Source organism: Primulina tabacum, chromosome 15 (assembly GCF_025594145.1).
Source record: "Primulina tabacum isolate GXHZ01 chromosome 15, ASM2559414v2, whole genome shotgun sequence".
Classification (NCBI taxonomy): Eukaryota; Viridiplantae; Streptophyta; class Magnoliopsida; order Lamiales; family Gesneriaceae; genus Primulina; species Primulina tabacum.
This window is the reverse complement of record NC_134564.1, coordinates 32611136-32636865: the sequence shown is the minus strand read 5'-3', so window position 1 is coordinate 32636865 and position 25730 is coordinate 32611136. Positions and strand designations below refer to the sequence as shown.

The 25730-nt window shown below is 34.5% G+C and overlaps 1 protein-coding gene across 19 annotated transcripts; it reads left to right on the top strand.

Annotated features, from left to right (window-relative positions):
* The first annotated feature begins 7317 nt into the window (after window positions 1-7317).
* LOC142527412 (myosin-8-like) lies at window positions 7318-24583 on the top strand. 19 transcript variants are annotated; one of them, XM_075632205.1, is made up of 39 exons: window positions 7319-7787; window positions 8823-8951; window positions 9105-9248; window positions 9598-9743; window positions 9829-9985; window positions 10073-10131; window positions 10216-10375; window positions 11655-11804; window positions 11876-12012; window positions 12113-12259; window positions 12343-12444; window positions 12598-12655; window positions 12773-12874; window positions 13284-13321; window positions 13415-13541; window positions 13630-13800; window positions 13886-14017; window positions 14173-14282; window positions 15305-15365; window positions 15710-15887; window positions 16002-16207; window positions 17000-17119; window positions 18700-18798; window positions 19013-19168; window positions 19261-19400; window positions 19547-19658; window positions 19739-19759; window positions 19842-19937; window positions 20437-20616; window positions 21421-21564; window positions 21697-21882; window positions 22524-22655; window positions 22724-22794; window positions 22879-22978; window positions 23309-23365; window positions 23497-23553; window positions 23734-23814; window positions 23953-24035; window positions 24108-24583. In XM_075632205.1, exons 1-39 carry the CDS (start codon window positions 7785-7787, stop codon window positions 24217-24219), a joined length of 4464 nt encoding a protein of 1487 aa, XP_075488320.1. In that variant the 5' UTR covers window positions 7319-7784; the 3' UTR covers window positions 24220-24583. The 19 variants fall into 19 exon arrangements, 14 of the variants coding, with proteins under 14 accessions (XP_075488324.1, XP_075488327.1, XP_075488320.1 ...); XM_075632204.1 differs by having other exon boundaries at window positions 18956-19168; window positions 19854-19937; window positions 20446-20616; XM_075632202.1 differs by having other exon boundaries at window positions 18956-19168; window positions 19854-19937.
* The last annotated feature ends 1147 nt before the right edge of the window (window positions 24584-25730 follow it).

The window sequence follows — 25730 nt, the reverse complement described above, 5'->3', positions numbered from 1 at the left end:
ATGCATCAAATATTACTCTACAACAACAATATAGAGTACGTGGATTTGCGAGATATTCTGAACTCATCGCCTGTCTTCTTGTGGCGGAAAAAACAACGAGCTATTAATGAGAAATCATCAGTCCCGACCCATTGGATCAACAACATTTCCAGAAGTAAATGTTGTAAGTAAAAATGAATTTAAACCTGGAAACCAAAATCAAATTCAAAGACAAGGTTTTGGTCGAGGTCGAGGTCGAGGTCGAGGTCGTGGACGTGGACGTGGACGTGGACGTGGAATTGGCCGTGGTCGTGGTCGAGGCCGTGGTTTTGAAAACAATAGAGATAGTTATTTTTATAATTCATCTCAAAAGAGCGTCCCAAACCATCCACAGAAAAGGCATCATGAGAATACAAGTGTTAATGAGAAGCACTCAAAAAGATATGAAAGTTCTTGTTACATATGTGGTACTCCAGGACATTGATCCAAAGTTTGTCGAGCCCCTGAGCACCTTTGTAAACTTTATAAAGAATCATTAAAGGGGAAAGAAAAGGAGACCAACTTCACTGAACGCAGTGACCGTTTGAGTGATTCAACTCATTTTGATGCTGGTGATTTTATGAATGATTTCTCTGGAAATGATCATATGTTGGTGGGATAGAAATGAACAATATTGATGCTGCAGATTTTCTCAACGATTTCTCTGAAAATGAACAATATAATGGTAGAATATAAATGTACAATAATCTATTTTTCATGTATTCATAGAATAATGTTTTATTGTATAATTATGATTTGTGTTATATTTAAATATATATTGCAAGTAATTTATTTCATTGCATATTTTTTTGAAGTTCAAATATGGAAAATGCTATGAGCAAAGCTGAAGTTTGCATACCCGATAGTGGTACAACGCACACTATCCTCCGAGATAAAAGATATTTCTTGGAACTAAAACCAACAAAAACAACGGTGAATACAATATCAGGTCCTGTAGACTTGATTAAAGGATATGGTAAAGCACAATTTTTGTTACCTAATGGTACAAAATTTTTGATCAATGATGCTTTATATTCACCACAATCGAAAAGAAATTTGTTGAGTTTTAATGATATATATTCCCATGGGTATGATACTCAAACAATGAATGAAGGGAATAAGAAATATATGTGTCTTATCACATATAAATCAGGAAAGAAATATGTGATTGAAAAACTATCAATGCTCCCTACTGGATTGCATTATACACATATAAGTCCGATTGAATCAAACATGGTAGTTGATAATTCTTCAATATTAACCAATTGGCATGATCGATTGGGACATCCTGGTTCAACAATGATGCGAAGAATTATAGAAAATACACATGGTCATCTGCTGAAAGACCAGAAGATCTTTCAGAATAATAAGTTTCAATGTAAAGCATGTTCTCTTGGAAAACTTATTATAAGACCATCACCAGCCAAAATCCAAACTGAATCACCAATATTTCTTGAACGTATCCAGGGTGATATTTGTGGACCAATCCATCCACCATGTGGACCATTCAGATACTTTATGGTATTGATTGATGCCTCCAGCAGATGGTCACATGTATGTTTATTGTCAACTCGAAATGTTGCATTTGCAAGATTACTTGCTCAAATAATAAAATTGAGGAATCAATTTCCCGATTATACAATCAAGAAAATTAGACTTGATAATGCTGGTGAATTTACTTCCCAAACTTTCAATGATTATTGTATGTCTATGGGAATCATTGTTGAGCATCATGTTGCTCATGTACATACACAGAATGGATTGGCTGAATCATTGATTAAACGTCTGCAAATGATTGCTAGACCAATGATTATGAAAACAAAGCTCCCTATTTCTATATGGGGACATGCAATTTTACACGCTGCTTCATTAATTCGCATCAGACCAAGTGCATATCATAAATACTCCCCATTGCAGCTTGCATTTGGTAAAGAACCATACATTTCTCATCTGAGAATTTTTGGATGTATGGTGTATGTGCCTATTGCACCACCGCAACGAAAGAAAATGGGACCTCAAAGAAAGGTTGGAATTTATATCGGTTATGATAGTCCATCAATCATTCGATATCTTGAACCTCAGACAGGCGACGTGTTCACAGCACGTTTTGCTGATTGTCATTTTAATGGGGAAATCTTCCCAATGTTAGGGGGAGAACAGAAACATACCGAAAAGGAAATTACATGGCATGTATCATCATTGTTACATCTGGATCCAAAAACAAAACAATGTGAAAAAGATGTACAACAAATTGTACACTTGCAAAGAATAGCCAATCAAATACCAGATGCATTTGCTGACACAAAAGGGGTAACTAAATCATATATACATGTTGCAAATGCCCCTGCTCGTATTGAAATTCCAAAGAAACAAATTGAAAATACTCATGATGTCATTAAACGCCTGAAGCGTGGAAGGCCAGTTGGTTCCAAGGATAAAAATCATCGAAAAAGAAAATTTATAGAGAAACACGATGATCACAAAATAAAAAATGATGTTCCTGAAGAAACACATGATGATCACAAAATAGAGAATGGTGTTCCTGAAGAAACACATGATGATGAAAATATTCTGTCAGAACCACAAACTGACGAGAATCATGAAATCTCTATCAATTACATTAATACTGGAAAAATATGGGACCGAAAAGATATAGAAGAAATTGATGATATATTTTCTTATAATGTGGCAATCGACATCATAAATGATAATGAATATCATGAACCAAAATCTTTTGGTGAATGTAAAAATCGGCAGGATTGGATAAAATGGAAAGAAGCCATCCAGGTTGAATTGGATTCGCTAAATAAACGTAATGTTTTTGGACCTATAGTCCTTACACCTGAAGGTGTAAAACCTGTTGGATACAAATGGGTTTTTATTCGAAAGCGAAATGAAAAAAATGAAATAATGAGATGTAAAGCTCGACTTGTTGCACAAGATTTTTCTCAAAGGTCTGGAATTGATTATGAAGAAACGTATTCTCCCGTGATGGATGCAATTATGTTTCGGTATTTGATTAGCTTGGCGGTATCTGAAAATTTAGAAATGCGTCTTATGGATGTTGTTACAGCTTACTTATATGGATCACTTGATAGTAATATATATATGAAAATACCTGAAGGATTTAAGATGCCTGAAGCACAAAGTTCAAAACCCAGATAATGTTATTCTGTGAAATTACAAAGATAATTATATGGGTTAAAGCAATCTGGTCGAATGTGGTATAATCGACTAAGTGATCACTTGATGAAAAATGGATATGTAAATAATTCAATATGCCCTTGTGTTTTCATTAAGAAAACAACATCTGGATGCGTAATTATTGCTGTATATGTTGATGATTTAAACATCATTGGAACGAATAAGGAAATTCAAGAAGTTGTGTCATACTTGAAGGAAGAATTTGAAATGAAGGATCTTGGAAAATCAAGTATTGTCTGGGTTTACAAATTGAACAAAAAGAATGTGGAATGTTTGTTCACCAGACAAATTATACAGAAAAAATCCTTAAACGTTTTAATATGGATAAATCAAATCTTTTAAGTACTCCAATGGTTGTTAGATCATTAAACATAGAAAAGGATCCATTCCGACCATGTGAAGAAGATGAAGATATTCTTGATCCAGAACTACCATATCTAAGTGCTATCGGTGCCCTTATGTATCTTACAAATTGTACAAGGCCTGATATATCTTTTGCCGTAAATTTGTTGGCAAGATTTAGCACATATCCAACAAAGAGACACTGGAACGGAATTAAACATATATTCCGTTATCTACGAGGAACGACAGACTTGGGACTTTTGTATTCAAAAGATGCTAATCCAAGTATAATTGGTTATGCCGATGCTGGATACTTATCTGATCCACACAAGGCACGTTCCCAAACTGGATATGTTTTTACTCGTGGAGGCACTGCAATTTCTTGGCGTTCACAGAAACAAACGCTCGTAACAACTTCATCAAATCATGCCGAGATTATTGCACTACATGAAGCAAGTCGTGAATGTGTGTGGTTAAAATCAATGACCCAACATATCCAAATCTCATGCGGATTATCATTCGACGAGAAACCTATGATACTATATGAAGATAATGCTGCATGTGTTGCTCAAATGAAAGAAGGATACATAAAAAGCGACAGAACTAAACATATTCCTCCTAAGTTTTTCGCATTCACCAAGGAGCTTGAGAAGAATAAATGTATTGATGTTCGACACATTCAATCAAGTGAAAATTCATCAGATCTCTTCACAAAGGCGCTTCCTACGTCAATATTCATAAAGCATATATATAATATTGGGATGCGCAATCTACGAAATTTGTGAAGAATTGTTCGTGTCAACATGAGGGGGAGTTTACGTGACTGCACTCTTTTTCCCTTGCTATGGTTTTTATCCCAATGGGTTTTTCCTAGTAAGGTTTTTAACGAGGCATTATAAAAACACGTAATGAAGACAATCATTATGATCATCATCACAAGGGGGAGTGTTGAAAAATATATTTAAAATGTGTGTATTGAATATTTGAATGTTGAAAATAAGAGTTGTAAATATTGAAAATTAGTATGTGATGATGTAGGTAATGATGTATTTTATTTTTGGATTATTTGTAAAGATTTCCTATAAATAGATCTCTCATTTGTGAAGAAAATCACAATTGAGTAGAGAGAAAAATATTATAAAGTGTGTAGTTTGGTAAATTTTGAGAGTTTGAGATTTTTACTTTTTACCATAAATTTTTACTTTTCACAACACAAAGTTCGATATTTCTATTCATATAGTGTAACGATCCACTAGAAGAAAAACGCTCCCGGCGGCGCATGGTCAAATCAATGAGGAGGAAGAGGGGTGACGGGTACGCTAGGGTTTGCTCTTATTTCTCTTTCTTACCATAAATGAAATGCCAGGAATGGTAAGTACATACATATGTATATGTATTCATTTTGAAAAAAAATTAAACAACTGTTTTAAAAAATCATAGTCCTAAAAAATCAGCTCATAGACAAAGGATTAAAAAACCGCTGTCTTAGACCAAAAAAATCTTCTAACCGTTGTCGTAGTCACAAAAAATCCATTCATAGACAACAATTTTTCTTTTGACTTTTAACAACAGTTTTAAGGAAAACTGTTGTTTTTGTGCATTTTTTTTATGATCAAAGACAACAGTTTTAACAGAAACTGTTGTTTTTTTAGTGTTGTTAAATTCATATTTTCTTGTATTGATCACAATAAAATTGAAAAAAAATTCAATTTTACGCTATGCGTAGGCCTTTTGTGACTTAATCTCACAAATATATCATTCGTGAGACGACTTGACTCGATTTATATTTAAAATTAACACTTTTGATAGATTGAATGAAATAAGAGACCCGACTAACAAAATTTATTCGTGATGCCATAGACTATAACTTGTATGTATTGCGAATGGTAACAGCTCTTTTTCCTACAATGCACGGTGAAAAACGACATTGGAGATTCGAAGCCAGTTTTAGGCTTTAGCCGTTGGATAAGATGAAATTTCACGGTTAGGTAAACATTGCGTTGAAAATTCGGTGGCTGGGCTATCCTCCTTCTGACACAGTCAACGGGAATGGAAATCGAAGAGTATTTATATTTGGCAATTGATGTTTTAAAATGGTCACTAGACAATATTTAAAAAAAATCAAAAAAATTATTCAAAAACGATACAAGTTTGTTTGACTTTATTTTTAAAAAAATTATGCGAAATAAAAATTTAGATTTTGAACTTCTCTTTTATGTTTTCCACAATTATTTGCTCAAAAAACATAAAATTTTGGTAAATTGAAACTTAGTCATGTAGTTCAGATTAATACAGAGAAAAGAGTCTCCTCCAAACCCACTTTTTTCATCGATCTGTGTGTGTGTGTGTTCGTTTAATTTCATGTGTTTTATTAGTGAAATTGATTGTTTCTTTTATTTTTATTTTTAAAAAAATTATTGTTTCTTCATCTATGCTCTATATATTCATGACCTAGGCAATTTCCCATATCAATAAAAAAGAACCCGTCTTGCAGGTACGACACATATTTTATTCGCTTGTAAGTTTGTGAAGGCCAAGTGGAAATGTCAATTCTGAAAAATTTTCAAACAATATTCTCTATACTATAAAAATCACAGAGTAAGTTTCTTGTGAGACGGTCTCACGAATCTTTATCTGTGAGACGGGTCAACCCTACTGATATTCACAATAAAGTAATATTCTTAGCATAAAAAGTAATATTTTTTCATCGATAACCCAAATAAGAGATCCGTATCACAAAATACGATCCGTGAGACCGTCTCACACAATTTTTTGCATTAACTATAATGATTAGAAACAAATAAAAAGGTGTATGAGAGAAAAATGAAGACGGGGAAAAATTATCCCGTTGTTTATAGAAAAATGCACATTTTCATATAGGGAAAGTGTATGTCCCAAATTTTCATAATCTATATGAGTGGATCTCATATCAAATGATTTCAATAATTTTTATCCATCAGACAAACAATCTAGCCCATAACTACAATGAAAAATAATATTTTTGACATAATAACTAATATTTTGTCATGGGTCGGGTCGAATTGAAATCCGTCATGAATAATTGAGTTGTGAAATGATTTCATGCGAATTTTTGGTGATGTATATTATACTATGATAAGAACAAAATTATGTCTTGATGTAATTTTTAAATCCTTAAATAACCATTCTTGAGTCATAATAAAACAAAATAATATATTAAAGTAATTTTAAAACTATTTCTCTTTCGTTTTTTAGCATCTTATTTCTTTTTTTGGATGCATTAAATTTATGTAAAAAATCCAAAAAACTTATATATATAAGAAAGGATAAATTAAATATAACTTACTGACATTTGTAAATATCTATACTATTCTACACTATATTATTAAGTTTAAGATCATTAGAGTAACTAATTATTGATATCATGATCTGTTTTAATAATTATATATATTAATTAAATGTTAAAACTTTAATACAAGTCACATATTTTCAGTGGATAGAGTCTTTGTTTAGACATCAAGTTGTAGGTTCAATTTCTACTTGATTTTATTTTATTTATTTCTTTTTTCTATTTAGTTTTTAGTTCATATATCAAAATTATAGTGTAGTTTCTCGTTATTTTTTATAATTACACTTTGATTTTTATTTAAATATAAATCGAATGAATTATAAAAAATATTATACAAATATACCATGCGTGTGGCAGTGCACTAGTACTAATTAAGCAGGGGCATAAAAGTCCACCGGATGCCCACATCAGCATTTACGCATTCTGCTGGTTGCTACGCAATTTGACGTTTTTTCCCCAAACAAACAAGAAACCGATACAGAAGCGAAGCAAAGTCAAAGGAGAATAGTAACGTATCCCAGAGGAAATCACTATCTGGGAAAGGAAAACTCATTTCAGAAGAGGGATTTTGATTTCCTCCGTTCCCTCTTTTGTATATACATTTACATATACAAAGGAGAGATATATGTTAAATCTCCCGTGACGATATCCATGTGATTCTGAATTATTTTTTCCATTTTGCAGCAGTTCTTGGTATATTCAGAGGAGTAAATAGGTAGTGGAAGGCAAAATTTTATATTTTGCGGGAGAAACATTGTGTATGCATTGACTACGGGACAAATATTATGGTTGATGATACATGACATTTAAGGGGATGGGTTTTTCATGGGTTTTCTGGGACTGGTAATTTGAAGAAAAGTATAGCGGGGTTTGACCTCTTCTTACCTCGGACATGGTATGCATTTGGGTTTATCTTTTTGAGTTTTATCCGTTGGATTTTTTTAAATGGTTTGTTCGGTGTTGAAATTTAGATGTCACGTTTAAGCGTATAGTTTATTTTATTTCCTAATTAACAGTTCTCCCGGATCGAATTTTGTGGGATTCTTTGTTTGTGTTCAGTCCTTTGGTTTTTGTTCATCTGAAGTATTACCGGGGTTCTCTTTTAGTCTGTGAGAAGATTTTGAGCTTACAGTGCTGGACTCTATATCGGTTGCATTACGACAAGCGAGAATGGTGGATTGATCAAAATTTTGAATTTTGACGGCTTTGTAGATTTTAACGGTTCAAGATTACAAGTACTGAGTAGTAATATAGCTCGTGGTTTTTGAAAAATTTGAAAGGCGTTCGGTATAAAATTTGGAAGGAGTTTATAGAGATATCTTTCTTTAGCACAGGCGGCTATGATTAAATAAAGAAAAACTTTATGAAGGGAATCATGTGATTAGAAGTGCACGCACATTCAATAACATCTGCGAACTAACATTATGTTTCCAATGCTCGGCTTTTTTAAAATTGAAATCTATGTTGTGTGTTTATAATTATGAAGACTTGGCAAATTTGATCTGTTCGAGTCAATTTAATGTCAAATTTTTTTGTTATGTACAAGTGTGCAGATATTGGGGCCGATTTTGAGATTTGAAGTGTGACTAGCGTATTGCAAAATGATAATAAAAACTTTCAAAGTTTATGTTGTGAGTAAAACATTTTAAGGGTTTGAAAAGTTTATGTGTTATTATGGCAGATGTTTCCTTTTCCTTTCATTTGGTATCCAAGTTTGTTATATTGTTGCAGGCTTGTTTAACTGCTTCTAGATGTATGTTATTGGCTATGAAGTGTTTGGGTATCTATATCCAACCTCTCTGTCGCAGACTGCATTATTGCAGCCAGATGCAGTTATAATATAGACAGTAACCTGCATGGCTGTACATTATACTGTTTAGACAGCTCTTTTATGGGTATTCACAAAATCACAGCTCCCTTTGCCTTTCAGGCTGTTTCAGCCAGTATAGCCGTGGGATCTCATGTATGGCTGGGGGATCCCAAGTTAGCTTGGATTGACGGGGAAGTTGCAGAAGTTAATGGCCAAGAAATTAAAGTTACCTGTACATCAGGGAAGATAGTAAGTATCTCTTGCGCTACCTTCTCTTTGTTGAAAAAGTTATTATTTCTGTTCCTGCTGACACTCGTATTTTGCTTTAATTTAAATATTTATTTTTTGGTGACTGCTTTCTTATTTTGTGCTGATTAATATTTTATTCATCTTTATTTGTAGGCTGTAGCCAATGTAATGAACGTATATCCAAAAGATCGAGAGGCTCCTCCTTGTGGTGTGGATGATATGACAAAACTCGCTTATCTGCATGAGCCTGGCGTTCTACAAAATTTGAGAAGCCGATATGATATGAATGAAATATATGTGAGTAATTTTAGAGGATTATATTTTTCTGTCTGTTCCTGACCATAGGATTAAACTACTACTCTCCAGTGGTTTTGTTGTAGTATTATTTCTTATTCCTATGATACACTTCTGTTTTCTTTTATGGAGCACCACTTTAATTTGCAAAATATATTGTCGTCACATGTATTTTTCACGTCATTTTTGTGACAATAGCTCAGAAGCTTAGTAGCTGATACTGATGATGTGATATGATGTTTTTATAGATACGTCTCAACTTTCTTTAACCAAAAAGTTGTTTTTACTGTTAATATTTCACAAATTCGTTCGTTTCAATTTTATGAAGCTGAATGGTAGGTGGTTTTTTCAGACCTTTACGGGCAACATATTGATTGCTGTGAACCCTTTCCAACGATTAACTCACCTGTACAGTAATCATATGATGGAGCAATACAAAGGAATGGCTCTTGGAGAGCTGAGTCCTCACCCTTTTGCCATTGCAGATGCTGCTTACAGGCGAAATTTTACATTCTTCTAGATGTATGTTTAAGCACCTGATCTTTTGGACTGTTCTTTTAAGCAAGTTTTCTTTTAAATCCAGGAAAATGATTAATGAGGGCATAAGTCAATCGATTTTGGTTAGTGGAGAAAGTGGAGCTGGTAAAACTGAAAGCACTAAGATGCTAATGAGTTATTTTGCACATATGGGAGGTAGAGCTGCAGCTGAGGGGCGGACTGTGGAACAGCAAGTACTTGAGGTCTGCCCCTCCAAAAATAAAAGTTTTCATTATATTACATCTGTCATGTTTTTTCCTTTCCTCGTGAACCTCTCTCCATTTTTGCAGTCAAATCCTGTTCTGGAAGCCTTTGGTAATGCAAAGACTGTGAGAAACAACAATTCAAGGTCGGCCATCTTTTGTTTCAAATGCCTTTTTGAGTTGTGGTTAGGATTTACTTTTAAAACAGGTTTGCTACTTTTAAATTTCAGCCGCTTTGGAAAATTTGTGGAGATTCAGTTTAATGATAGCGGTAGGATTTCTGGTGCTGCAATCAGAACTTATTTGTTGGAAAGATCACGTGTTTGCCAAGTATCCGATCCTGAAAGGAACTATCACTGTTTTTATATGCTTTGTGCTGCACCAGCTGAGGTAATGTATAGTTTATGTGGATTAATTGTTTTTCATTCTTATCAGGTACCAGCTCAACTTAATATTTAGCATCACTGAAGCTAGAGAAACTTGTCGAAACAAAGGGCATACAATTAGCACAACACGACCTTTTCAAATAACGCAGACATCTTTCAAATTATGCAAAAATGCTTCTAAGTTCTAACCAGATTTTCGAAAGACCAAACTTTTGATTTATTAGTTTGATATGTTGACAGTAATTACAGAAGGCTCATTGTTTCCTGCAGACAGTCAGGGAACCTTCTTGTTGATCTTTTCTTATTTTTTCCCAATCTACACTTCCGAATACGGTGCACGGCTGAAACCATTCATCTGATTTGCGAGACGATGCGTGCCCTAAGTCTCATAGGTATCACTGGGTCCATGCACAAGGCGATGTGCGCACTTTATTTAAGTGGGCGATCTAAAGGATGATTTGCAAGAATATAAGCAAAGTTCATCACACGTGACCTAATATAATTTACAAAATATTAAAAATAAAATATTATTCAATAGTCTATAAATCGAAACAAATGACCTTTATATCGATTGCATATCATCTATGGATTTATTATCCCGACATAAAAGGTGCATTTGAAGGGTGACTTGATTCTTTAGAGTGCATCAAAACTTGGACTTTATGGATGAGGCACACACTTTATGGAAGGACTTCACCTTAGAGTGTGTCGATGAGCAACGATTGTGCGTTGAGCCTAGATGCACACTGTATGTGCTTTTAATAACTATTAAAACAATGACCACCCCTTGGCTATTCTCTCCTGCTTTGTAATCTGATCTTTGGGATTTTAAACTTCCGTCTTTGTTATGGGAAACATTTTTTCTCTAGTGAATTTAGAGTAGTGTTTGTCCGGCCTACTATTTTAATAAATTTTTGTTTCATATAAAAAAAAAGAATTTAGAGTAGTGTTGGTAGCAGTTGAGTTTCTTTAATCGTTTAGGCCCATCTTCTAAGCTGTACACTACAGTTGATATTCTTTTTCTACTCACCTTTACTGGCAAGAAAGTCTGCAAATATGGGATGATATGAATACTTATATCCCATTGTGGGATTGAGGGAATGCCATGTCTGCTTCTTGAATCTGGAGTCCATTTCTTTTGTCTTGCATCTAGAACTTCAAGAAAATTACTAGTTATCAATTGTAATTTTTTGTATTTGTCGTTTCTAATAAATTTGATAACTTTTGCTTGAATTACATTCTTTGACATCCAATTTCTCATGCTTTCTTACACTTTCTAATAGGATATTGAAAAGTTCAAATTGGGAAATCCTAGGATGTTTCATTATTTGAACCAATCAAATTGTTTTGAATTGGATGGAATTGACGATTCAAAAGACTATCTCTCTGCTAGGAGGGCCATGGATGTTGTTGGCATTAGTTCTGATGAGCAGGTATAAATATTTTGATGCTGTCTGCCTTTGTATTGACCACTTCAAAATTTCCCCAAGGTTTCTCTTTGCAGGATGCAATTTTCCAAGTTGTGGCAGCGATTCTTCACTTGGGTAATATTGAGTTTGCCAAGGATAGCGAGAGTGATGCTTCCCTACCAAAGAACCATCAGTCTCGATTTCATTTGAAAACTGCAGCTGAACTTTTAATGTAAGAATCTTCTTAATGCGTGCATATCACTGTATATTCCTGATATTGCTGATAATTTATGGGGAACCGAAAAGCTGTTCATTTAACAGTTCTTGTACAGGTGTAATGAGAAGTCTCTTGAAGACTCTTTGTGCAAACGTGTCATTGTTACTTGTGATGAAGCTATAACAAAAAGCCTTGATCCAGATGCTGCGGCTGTCAGTAGGGATGCTTTAGCGAAGATTCTCTACTCAAGATTGTTTGATTGGTTGGTCAAGTAAATGTGTAACTTTGGATAAAATCTTGATTATCGAATATGCTTTACTCAGAGGTAGTTGCTTTCTTTGTCAGGCTCGTGAACAAGATAAACAATTCCATTGGTCAGGATCCTGATTCAAAATTCTTAATTGGGGTGCTAGATATTTATGGATTTGAGAGTTTCAAGACAAACAGGTGCTTAACTGGTATGCTTGATTTTCATCGTTTACATCGTCTAGACCGCATAACACCCTGTTATTATCTGTTAGTGGCTTGTGGGCCTCATATACTTTATTTTCATTGCTATGTTTTTAACGCTAATTTCTTATTATTAACACGCTTTTGCAGTTTTGAGCAATTTTGTATAAATTTGACAAATGAGAAACTACAGCAACATTTTAATCAGGTGTGCGTATGATGTTATGTGGTCTATTTTTTGTCTCTCATTATTTGTTAAATTATTCTCTTCAATGATAAATTTAAACAGAAATGAGGTGTGAAGCTGAACATATTTTTTGTATAGCATGTTTTCAAGATGGAACAAGAAGAGTATACAAAAGAAGAAATTGATTGGAGTTACATAGAGTTTGTTGATAATCAAGATATTCTTGATCTCATTGAAAAGGTTTGAGCATTTGATGCTAGATGGTTTCTTACCAAATTTATGATTGTCTTGCTTATCATCTGTCTCGAGTTTGACTTTCTTATCACAGTATAAAGTTGGCTGCAATGTATATCGTTGTTTGATGCTCATTTATGCTTGCCTCATCCTTGTTTCTGCCTTACCCAGTTTGCCAGTGATCTATTCTACGGTTGTACTGGGAAACCATAGAAAACTTGCACATTTCTTAAGTTCCGGGGCTGTCACTTCAAAAAGAATAAATAATTTAATTGTGCATCTCCCTTCCTCCCTCTCTCCCTCTGTGTGTGTGCGTGTGTGTCCGTGTATGCATCTTACTATCTGTGAAAGAGTTCCTTGGTTGATCATAAATGTACTTATGCATAAATTTCTAATTCATTTTGTACTGTTTCAGAAACCTGGTGGCATTATTGCTCTTATTGATGAGGCTTGGTATGTATACGCTATTTTATCTTATTAATGGAATAAGAAGCCATGAAAATAGCATTGATGCATAAAATTCTCACAGTTCCTCATTTCTTTTAGTATGTTTCCGAAATCCACGCATGAGACTTTTGCCGAAAAGCTGTATCAGTCTTTTAAAGATCATAAGCGCTTTATCAAGCCTAAGTTGTCGCGAACTGACTTCACCATTTGTCATTATGCCGGTGATGTATGTACCCATCAGTGAGTTCAGAGTATTTTGCCAAAAACCAGTTGCTACTTAGATACATGGTTCATGGCGTATACACTGATTTCAGGTCACTTATCAGACAGAATTGTTTTTGGATAAGAACAAAGATTATGTCATTGCGGAGCATCAGTCGCTTCTTGGTGCTTCAAATTGTTCATTTGTTTCTGGTCTATTCCCACCGTTACCCGAGGATTCTTCCAAATCATCAAAGTTCTCATCGATTGGTTCTCGATTTAAGGTTCATTTATCTATGTTTTTTAAGCGTGGAATAGTAATTATTTTTACTTGTGTCCATTTTCAACACTATCACATGTATTATACAGCAACAACTGCAAGCTTTGCTTGAGACACTTAGCTCGACAGAGCCACATTACATTCGCTGTGTGAAGCCTAATAATCTTCTGAAGCCTTCTATATTTGAAAATTCTAATGTACTTCAGCAACTTCGTTGTGGGGTGAGTTTTAGTATTTCTCATACTGGTGCTTTTCAGCAGCATTACAATTAGTCAATGACAGTCAGCACAGGCATCTTTGTCACCGACAATCATCATATTTTCCTCTGCTCGATTTCTCTGTTTCAAGCATTCTAAAATCAGTAAACTGTTTTCAGGGAGTGATGGAGGCAATCAGGATTAGTTGTGCTGGATATCCCACTCGAAAAGCTTTTGGTGAATTTTTAGATCGCTTTAAAATCCTTGAGCCTTCTGTATCAAATGAAAGGTATTTTTAGCAAACCATTGCTACTGTTTTTTTAATTAATAAGTGTCTTATTCATATTGTGTGTGGAATACATTTACATCCAATGCACCATTATATAAGCTTTTCTTTCAAGTACTGTGTTAATCCTGTAAATAGGATGATAACATGGATGGGTGGAAATTCTCAGATCAAATCGTATGCATGCATCTCAAAGTCTTTACTTGCACTCGTGCATTTGTTATGTTTCCTGTTATAGCATGATCAGTTCAGATTTCAGGACAACTGACTGTTTTGTTTTTTTAAATTCTTGCTCAAATCCCTAAATGTAAGTTGCTGGGCATTCTCTGAGAGATGGATCTATTTCGCTGTCATCTCCTGAGCTCACTCTATTTTTCTCCTTTTGGGATTGGTTTCTGAGATTTTATTGTCAGGATGGTCTGATTTAAGTTATTGATTGATTTTAATTCAACCTGTCATCCATGGTTTTACTTAAATAAGCATAGGCTGCATCTTTGAGTTATCCCTCACTTCTGTTAAGGCGCAATTCTTTCTATCCCACGCTTTGGATTTCTCAAGTCTCCTAGGCTGTTTTGTTTCCTTTTGAGAACCATGTCTTTGCTTTCCAGAAATAAAAGAAACAAAGTTTCACACCATTTTGAATTGGTTTCTTAAATTACATTGTCATTACATTTTTCATCTTTTCTAATTTAACTTTTGATAACTCTCAAAAAACTATTCAACTTTTATGTTATATCCTAATCCAGTAAACTATACCTTTCAATTCTAAAATACCTCAAACTTTGAGAAAAATAAATAACCCAATTTATCTCTATGTGGCTTGACATTTATCTTAAAAAAATATTTTATTAAAAAACCAAACTGAATATTCATTTCATTCCAAAGTAAAAGTTTCAGAAAACGTAGTCTTGAAAGCTCCAGAAATGAGACCAAACATGAGCAAATTTTCGTAATGATAAGGTTCTTGGATTAAATGATGTTGACTTTCATCCTGAATTTTTGAAAGCTCCTTTTGCTTTTGATAGTTATGATGAGGTCACAGCGTGTCGAATACTTCTGGAGAAGGTTGGCCTTCAAGGTTATCAGGTAATATATGTATTGCTGCATTAGGCATATGAGATTGCATGTAAATACTCAGGCTTTTGCATTGACTTTATGGGCATATAGAGTGGTCATTGCACATGCTCAGAGGAAATAACACTTTCCTTAACAAACTCATTTAGGTAGCAACTTGTCAAAGTCTGGTTGCATGGTGGCGGCTTGGTTCACTATGTGGTTTATGCATGCAGAATATTAAAATAACTCGAGTTCTGACTCTCTGCTACTGCCCCATAGGACTTGAAACACCAATTTTGTTTAGAAGTGTAATATGTTTCCATAACATACCTCAAAGGCGAGTGAAACTTTGCTGATTACATCTCATTTCACAGATTGGAAAAACAAAAGTGTTTCTCCGAGCTGGTCAGATGGCAGAAATAGATTCTCTCCGGAGTAAGGTCCTTGGAAGATCAGCGTGCATTATACAGAGAAAAGTCCTTTCATATTTGGCCCGTAAGAACTTCATCTCATTGTGCAATGCAGCGGTTCAAATTCAGGCTCTGTGTAGAGGTATTTGTTGGTGTCTGATGGTTTTTTTTGTTTTTTACCAAGTCAATAGCTTAAATTTATTCCGAAGTAATACTAGTTCCTCAGGTCTGTGTATTATTTTCTTTGAGCTATCAGGACAAGTTGCACGCACATTTTATGAGCTTAGGAGGAGAGAAACTGCATCTTTGATGATCCAGAAAGCCATACGCATGTTTATGGCAAGAAAATCTTATCAGATGTTGTTCTCCTCCGCTGTTCTTATTCAAGTGGGAATGCGAACGATGGTTGCTCGTGATGAGCTTCGACTTAGAAAGCACACTAGTGCTGCTATAACCATCCAGGTGACATTCTTGCAGAAACAAGTTGCAATTGATACATGGATCTTTTCCTCGGTTATAAGGATCTGCATAACCACAATTTCTTATTTTACTGATTTACTCTAGCTTTCTTTAGGGATATCGGGACCCGACCCATTTAAAATTTGGAAGACCATACCCAACACAACCCATTCAAATTCAAGCCCATACCCACCCCAACCCTTGTACAAAGTTAACTGGTTAAACCAGTCAAACCTGTCAAACAATTTCAATTTTTTTGACATCTCTAATGTACCAAAAATTAAACAAAATAGTTCAAGCATGGGGAGAAGATAAAATTTAGAAATTAGAGAAGTGCGAATTTTTTCTAGCATTAATTCCATTGAACTTAAAATAAATAATAAGGGTAGGTCTACCTGGACCCATTGACCCATTCCCATCCCTACTTTTCTTATACTCTGATCTATTGATTTAGATATAACGATTGAGAATTTTTATCTAGAAAATAAAAATTAGAGTTTAGAGCTTTTTGCAACTGCCTCTGACTTAATGGAAGTTCATGAAAAAACAGGGAATTTGGGAGAAGTACGTTTGATTTATTCTTCATATATAAAACTGAGAAATACACCGCTTTTATTAATTTTCGGAATTAAAAGTATAGGTACCGTAAACTGAAATGATATAGTTTCCAACAATTAACTTCTGTTTATTTATCAGTCTAATTTTTTTTTTGCGTACCAGAAATAATTGTTCATTGTATGGTCTTAAACCGTCATTTGCTAATAAGTGGTCCCACTTTGATGTCATTTGTTCCAGAGTCACTGGCGAGGATGCTTGGGTCGCCGTCGATACATAAGGTTGAAGATTGCAACAATTGCTACTCAATGTGCCTGGAGAGCAAGAATTGCTCGTAGAGAACTGCGCAAGCTTAAATTGGTGAGACTTTTCTCTGATGATACAGCCTTACAAAATTTGTTGGATGTCATACTCATGTTTGCTGCTTATCTTGTGCAAATTGCTGTACGTTCACAATTGTTAATAATGTGCACTTGTTAGTTAGTTTTGATTAATGTTCAAATTTTACAAATGATGAACTTATGGTGACTTTGGCATGAAATTGTTGATAAAAAGCGAAGCTAAATACAGAAATATCTTATTCAGATTTAGTTTCCATTAATAGTTTAACTTTGATTTGCTCCATTTAAATTTCAATTTGAGCCAAATGGTAGAAAATTTTGAGGGTAGCGCAATTGATGTATTCAAAAGAAATTCACCGAGCGGTTCGTGGGATAGGACGATGTATATTATATAATATATGGATAATAAATCAATATATATGAATAACAAATTGATGTATAATTCTACTCATCGTAAAACTTGAGCCAAACATTGAATGAAACAATGATGTGCGATAATCTAACTTGTCATCCTTCGCACCATACTGTGTCTTAAGGCTTTGTTTGGTACGGGGATTAGGTGGGATCGTGGGATGGTTTTAAGGTGAAACCCTTTTTTGTTAAGTTTTCTATTAAACCCATTGTATCAACCTTATTCATGATGATTAAGTGACATTAAAAATGGGAAACTCAATCCACCTACCCCGGTACTAACAATCCATTTTTAAAATGCACCATGCACCCATTTTAATGTTAAATAATCCATAAATGTCCTTTGCCTCCATAAATGTCCTTTGCCTTACCCTAAAACAAGGCCAACATTTTTTAGGGTTTCGTAATTGTGGGCATTCTGTATTAGGCATAATATGAAATAATTCATACCAAACATTGTACTATTTTATCATCATATATTACATCTCTTTATCTATCTTTTTTAATTACTCATTTACTAATCATTCAATAAGCTCATCATTCGAACCAACCGTGACCTAAATGAATTTGTTTAGGTGTGACTCCTTCATTATGGGTGTTATTGACAGAACCAGTAATATCTCCTTCCCCTAATTGCTTAAGCTTAGATTGTGTTTTATTGAAACCCGATCTACAGGGAAGTCATGAGTTTAAATTCCCTCTTATTCTATTGATGAAATAGAGTTTCACATGCTTTGCTTCATTGAAAGAATATCACCACTGAAGGTATAAATCTATTGCCCTACCAGGGACGAGCACACAAAGACTTGGAAATAAATAATGCTAAAAGGTTGTTGAGAAAAGAAAATTACAAACCCATTATAATTCGAGCAAGCTCAAGTTCAAAAAAACATGGAACATGATTTTAAACTTTTTTTGAGCAAGCTCTAAGATTTTAAAAATCTGTTCGATTTGTTTACATACTTTTGTGGAGCATTCAAAAGCTCAATCAGATAAATTTCGTATTGAACTTCTAGATAAAAGGGTCGTTAATTGGTTTCGTCATCTTTGCTTTCTGTTGTAAAGATTCATAGTTTGTTTTATAGCTCCCTGCTTGAAACTAACATTTAGAGTCTGTTGTGTCATAATATGATTTTAATTTTTCTCTCTTTTTTTCTCAACAAATATGTTTTTCTTGGTCTGTGTCAGGCTGCAAAAGAAACAGGTGCACTTCAAGAAGCCAAAAGCAAACTAGAAAAGCAAGTTGAAGAATTAACTTGGAGATTGCAGTTGGAGAGACGAATGAGGGTAATGGTTTTGTTCTATATTACATTTGAAATTTCATATATTCTCGAAGTGGAATTTTGGTTTTGCTGGTGCATCTTTTTCTTTACGAGATATGACCATGAGAGAGCAAGACAATCTTTTATCTCATGACCTGAGATTTTGAATATGTTCTCTTTAGGCTGACATTGAGGAAGCCAAAAATCAGGAAACTGTAAAATTCCAATCTGCTTTAGAGAAAATGAAGTCTCAGTTTCTAGAAACTAAAGAATTTTATATCAAGGAACTGGAAGTGGCAAAGATGGTGGCTGGGCCTGTTCCTGTTCTACAAGAGGTCCCTGTGTTTGATCATGTACTGGTTAATAAGTTAACTGCTGAAAATGAGAAGCTGAAGGTGAATTCATGAGATCGGGTTTATTATTCCTCAGCAGCATTATTTTTGCAACTTCTTATGGATAATTGAAATACTGTAAATTGTTTATGCAGTCTTTAGTTATTTCACTGGAAAGCAAGATAGATGAAACGGAGAAAAGGTTTGAGGAAACTAGCAAGATCAGTGAGGAACGACTAAAGCAAAATTTGGAGGCAGAGTCTAAGATTATCCAGTTAAAGACTGCAATGCAAAGGTTGTTACTTTGGTAGCTTCTCATTTTCTTTTTTGGCATTTATTGCCATTTTTTAAATTAGTTTCTGAATGCCCCTGACTCCAGATTCATTTCCTTCACTTTTATAGACCCAGACTGATGATAGCCATTGCTTAAAAATTATATAGGCTAGAAGAGAAACTTTCAGATATAGAAATTGAAGACCATATTCTCCGAGAGCAAGCTTTGACAAATTCTCCGACTGGGAAAATTTCTGGACATCTGGTTCAAACAGTTCAGGTTAGTAGCCATTGAACATCTCTCTCGTGCTTTTGAATTTACTATAGGTTGGTTCTCACCTTTATGCCTGCATTTTGCAGCCTGTGGAGAACGGTATACATGTAAGTGAACTCTACAAATAGCACCTATTGTTTGTACATTTGGTTGGATAGGACATAATGTTACATCAACTATTATGGCTAGAATTTGATACAGGAACCTCAAAGTCCAACACCGACAAAGAAATTTGGGAGTGAATCTGACAATAAGACAAGGAGATCCAACAACGAAATTCAACGTGTATGTTCATGTGTTAGCTATCTTATTTTTGTTCCTGTTTTCTCTTTTAACCTGCTTTAGTGCATGCTCAACTTGAAACGAGTGAGCATGCAAAGAAGCATAACCTCCTGGTTTGAAAAAATTTGGGGGATATATTCGCTGATCTTAAACCTGCTAGATGGAAAATTTTTAATATAGACATGAAACCCACGTCGTGTCCACGTCGTGTCATCTCCGTGTCCGACTGGTCAACCCTAAAAAAATCAACGAGACAGATTTTTCCCTATCCGACGCGTGTCGTATTCCGTGTCCGTTACTTCAGATTTATTTTAAGGTGTCCATGCTACATAGGTTTCCCAGGATATAGTTCATTTGAGTGACACCAGATTATTTTGCGAGCATTTGTTTTAAAATGTTTTATGTCAGTGGTCTTAGGTAATTTTGTCCTCCCTTGTCAATGATTGGAATATCTGGTTCACTTGAGGACATTTGGACAAGTTGATTAATAATTTGTTAAAAGTTTTCCCAGGAAAATGTAGATGCTCTCTTCAGGTGCACCACAGAAAATCTTGGGTTCAGTGAAGGAAAACCAGTTGCCGCTTTTACAATTTACAAATGTCTTATCCACTGGAAATCCTTTGAAGCTGAAAGAACTAGTGTATTTGATCGACTCATTCAGTATGTTGGTTCTGCAATTGAGGTATGCTATCCGGACATATTATCGATTCCTTATGCTGTTTATAACTGCAATCACCACCATTGACGGCTAATTTGTTATTCAATTTTTGACTGCTCTCTAAGCATTCTGTATTCCATGATTTTATTTCAGACTTGAAAATTTGATGAAGAAAGGCATATAGGGCGTTTAGTTGGGCTTTCAACTAAAAATATTTGAGAATAATTATACAAATTATTTTGAAATGGTGTTTGTATATTATTTTTGAAGTTGATGTGATTTATTGGAAGAAATGGAATGTAATGGTTTTACGAGAAAAAGTGAAACAGTACCAGAATTGGTAGAAAAATTAGACAGAAACGGTAATAATGTATTGTGAATAGCTGAGTTCTTTCAAAGGGTTGAGGTTGGAATATTTTTGCCCAGACGTCAGCTGGGTTTTGAATCAAACACCGAGTCTGAGTGGTATTAAACGATCTTGTACCTCCGCGATTCATTACATTAATTTATTTTTCTCTTTTTACTTGATAAAATAGTAAATATATGATTTCTAAAGCACGTGTTTAACCTTTCTTTTGGATTGATAGATGCTATGACAATATAATCATAAACAGAAGAGGGGCTGGTGTTTCTAAAGATGCTGATTTGTATTTACGTTGTCATGCATTCTCCATCTATATCTTATGAACCAGAAAGCAACATTAACAAAATGGATGCTAAAATGTCTCATTTATTCAAGTGCCTTGTTATTCTGGATTGAAGTAGGTCAACATCATGTTGTTTTACTTCTAACCTAGTGAATATTGGTTGTTTTATATCTTGTTTCAGGACCAGGCAAACAACGATCATATGGCTTACTGGCTTTCCAACACGTCTACACTACTTTTTTTACTTCAGCAGACACTGAAAGCTACAAGTTCAACTCCAAGAAAATCACCCCAGCCTACATCATTTTTCGGTAGGATGGCCCAGGTATAAAGATCTTCGGCATTATAATTGAATATCCCTTTCCAGAAATTGTTGAAGAAAGATCTGTTTTAAAGATTTTCTTACCAAGATATGGTTTCGCACCAAAAGGCTAGTAGAGATGATTTGGTATTTCAGGGTTTTCGGTCGTCTCCTTCTGCCAACCTTTCAATAGGTGGACTTGATGGGGTGTCCCAAGTTGAGGCCAAGTATCCAGCTTTGCTTTTCAAGCAGCAGTTGACTGCTTATGTTGAAAAGATCTATGGAATCATTCGAGACAATATGAAGAAAGAATTGTCTTCTCTCGTTTCTTTGTGCATCCAGGTTGAAGCATCTTCATCTTTGGGATTCTTGTGAATTGTTTACCTTTGGGGATTACTTTCTGCAGATTATATCTCCTTTGTATTTACCTTTTATGTTTCATACGCCCTTGCTTGTGAAACATGGGTGAGATGTTTTATTTTAGCTACCTTTGTCTCACACATATGAATCTCTAACTTCTCCTCTTACATTTTCCGAAGTTTTGGATGATAAACTTTGTTTTAAAACGCTGATTGAATAAGAGACTGTTAATGTTAAGGCGTCAAATTGGACAATAACATTGCTGCGTTGGAGCTTTTACTTGTATATTTATTTTTTATTAAACCTTCTTCGATGTTTAGATAAATATATCTTATTATCAACAAGGAAATGCAAACATGTTCACCTTTACGACAAACTTGCTTCTTGTCTTTGAGAAAATAGAAATCAATTTGAAAATGTTGTTTGATTCAGAAAGTGTAAGTCATTTTTGGAAATCTATCAAGAATATTCGTCTAGGATCATTTGCTCATTTACTTATTTTTTTCATGACCTCGGTCTGCTTGATAAGAATTTTTATGTGGTACAATTTCTCTTTGCGTGTGCTGATGATCGGTTTTCCAAGTTACATTTCGGTTTTCCAAATTTCAATGTAACATATTCAGGCATCCAGAACATCAAAAGGAAACTCTTTTCGATCTTCTAATCGGTCATTCAACAGCAGTTCTCGAATTAGTCATTGGCAAAGCGTCATTGAGAACCTAAATAGTCTTCTGAGTACACTGAAAGAGAACTTTGTAAGTAGACATGACTATAAATTGTGGTGAGATGTCCGCTGTTTATCTTATGGAACTTGTTGTTTCAGGTTCCCCCAGTACTAGCCCAGAAAATCTTCTCCCAAATTTTTTCTTATATAAATGTGCAGCTTTTTAATAGGTAGTTCTTATTCCTTTCCTCATAGGGTTCTGTTGTATATGCCACTGAATTTACTCTTGAAGTTTTCTTCACTTGTTTCTGCAGCCTTCTCCTCCGCAGGGAGTGCTGCTCATTTAGCAATGGGGAATATGTAAAAGCAGGCTTAGCTGAGCTAGAACTGTGGTGCGGACATGCACAAGAAGAGGTAAGACTTTGACTGTTTGATTGGCATAGTTAGGCCTTACTTTCATTGCTGATTAGTTCGAGTCGCTTGGTATAATCTCCTTATGTGACGTGCCTGATAGTTTGGGGCCATTTATGCTTTTGGATCAAATGGAGTCTACACGGGATTCCCGTGGGATAACTTGTACCACATGAGACCATGTGATCCAACGTTAAATATTTCATATGGTCTATATCACTGTGTAGCTTAAAATACCAGTATAAAAGTTTCATTGCTAGACTTTCTTTCTATAAATCACTTGAATAGGTATGAATTCATCTTTAGATGGCATAATTAGGCGTCATGTCACAGTATGCAGGCTCGTCATGGGATGAATTAAAACATGTACGACAGGCTGTGGGGTTTCTGGTACGATCTCTTGTCCTTTGGACGCTGACTTTATCTCCTCATCAAATGACTTAACATGGTTGCAATGTCCTCACATACCGAAACATATTATCTCAAAAACGGTGGGGCTAAACATCTAAATTCATGCTCAGGTCATACACCAAAAATCTAGAATAACTTGTGACGATCTCACAACTGATCTCTGCCCTGTAAGTCTGTCTCGAAGTTTAAGTTCCTTTCTCTTTCATTGTCTTTATTTTGGATCTGTTATCAGTCTGTTGTTTTTGTTTTCTTTTATCCGTTTCCTTCGTCACGCTTCCCTTCTATATTTTTCTAAATGTGAAATCTACACTCGTGTGAGAAGTTTATTCGGTATTATATTTTTGCAGATACTAAGCATCCAACAGCTTTATAGAATCTGTACGCTTTATCTGGATGAAAACTATAACACACGTAGTGTATCGCCAGATGTAAGTTTCATTCATCCTTATTCTTCTCGTACTTTATTTTCTTTTTTCATTTAATCTATGTGGTAGACTATGATTTAAACTTTGTTTGCTCTGATTACTTCAACAAGTGTTTTCCCACTTTTCGTTAATCCGCACCAGGTAATATCCAGTATGAAGATACAAATGACAGAGGAGTCTAATGAAGCTGATAGCAACTCCTTCTTGTTGGATGACAATTCAAGGTAATTAGAAATAGCTCTGTTAAAAACGGAAAAAATAAAATGCCTAAATTAATTAACTCTTTGTATTTGCAGCATCCCCTTCTCAGTTGATGATATTAACAAGTGTCTCCAAGATTCAAATTTCAGAGGCGTAAAGCCTGCTGTGGAACTTGTTGGAAATCCAGCCTTCGAATTTTTGCAATAACAAAGGCTATGGCTTCTGAGCCTTCAAATGCTCATACATACTTAAGACTTAGCAAATCCTCATCTCCAGTTAAATATAATGTATGTCCTCCATTTTTTGACGGAGTTATTCTCCTCGTTTAGCATCTCATAGCCTCCCCAAATGTATTTTACATAGAATAGTAAGTTCCTAGGTTTACTCATGTAGATGATGGATGGGGTGGTTGCTTTTATGCAAATAGTGAAGTGTTCTTCCCTATCATTAGGATCAAGTTGCCACAGTGTTTTTATCCACAACTACTGGAAGAGAGATTCTCCGGGAGCAGCGACTTGTATTAACTAAAAACATGTTTTTTATACAAGGGCTGGAAATTTGGCTGTGTGAATTTCTCTGTTTACATGCTATTTTTTGTCTACCTATTCCCCCTCCCCTTAAATCAACTAGATTAGCTTTTATTCTATCATGGGTTCTGAAAGCTTTGCATATGTGTTTTTTTCTTACTTTTCGTGGTTGAAATAAAAGTTTTGGCCTTTTGCATGCCAGAGAAGTAATGCAGTAATCCATCACACAAAACCCATGATTTGCCACCGAATTAGTGGTGTATCTCGTCGCTTCTCGGAGGTAGGCGTAACCAGGAGTTTAGAATCGGGTGGGCCAAAATCGAAATAATATTTTTATGCGTGCAAAACACATCAATTAAATATGATTTATTTGACATTGAGTCTCTCGTAATCACAAATCTGACGAGAATAAAGATCATATTATTCACGATAAAATTCATCTAATCGAAAAAAAGAAAAATATAAAACAAAACGACCCCTAATACTTCAAATGTGAGAAAAAAAGTTTTTTGTTTATCTTTATTTTTGTTTATATGATAATACAAAATTTATCCTTGACACATAAACCACGTAGGATAGTATTGATGTCAAATAAACAACATAGAGTGGATTTAGAGGTGAATCAGCTTTCCAAGTGACAGATGGAGCCAATCATATATTCATATTAGCAAATTTCTGCAAGCAATTGCGTGCATACATTAAATTTAAATATAAATATTTATTTATATATTATTAATTTTTGTATAAAATATTATGAGATTAAAGTAATTCTTAAAATTAATATTTGAGATTCTATTATATTGTTATATTTTTTTATTTCAAAAAAAAAATTTGACATTGAGGGAAATGGGTATTTTTAGGGAAAAAAATTTGGTATGTCATCAGAAACAATATGGTACTCTTGCTTTATATATTGCATGTATACATATTCAAATTTAGGAGGGGAGATGAATAATATATATACACACACACACACACACGAACGTCCCGATCAGTGCAATGGGAGCGACGGCCCTTCCATTGACGTATAAATCTAATATGTTTAAAAAAAAGTTGAAAAAAATTAAAATGAAACTTGAAAGTATTTTTTTGCATTTGTATAAGAAAAGTATTCGATCTTATAATCTTTTGCTATTTTAGACGATTCCGTCTTAATTTTATGATAATTTTTTTTTTGGCTACAAATTTAGA

Bases quoted from the DNA above. Each gene is read 5' to 3' on its own strand.
- LOC142527412 (XM_075632200.1), top strand. The intron at 9,986-10,072 runs GTCTGCCCCTCC...CCATTTTTGCAG, and splicing joins TGGAACAGCAAGTACTTGAG to TCAAATCCTGTTCTGGAAGC. The intron at 23,366-23,496 runs GTACGATCTCTT...ATTCATGCTCAG, and splicing joins GACAGGCTGTGGGGTTTCTG to GTCATACACCAAAAATCTAG.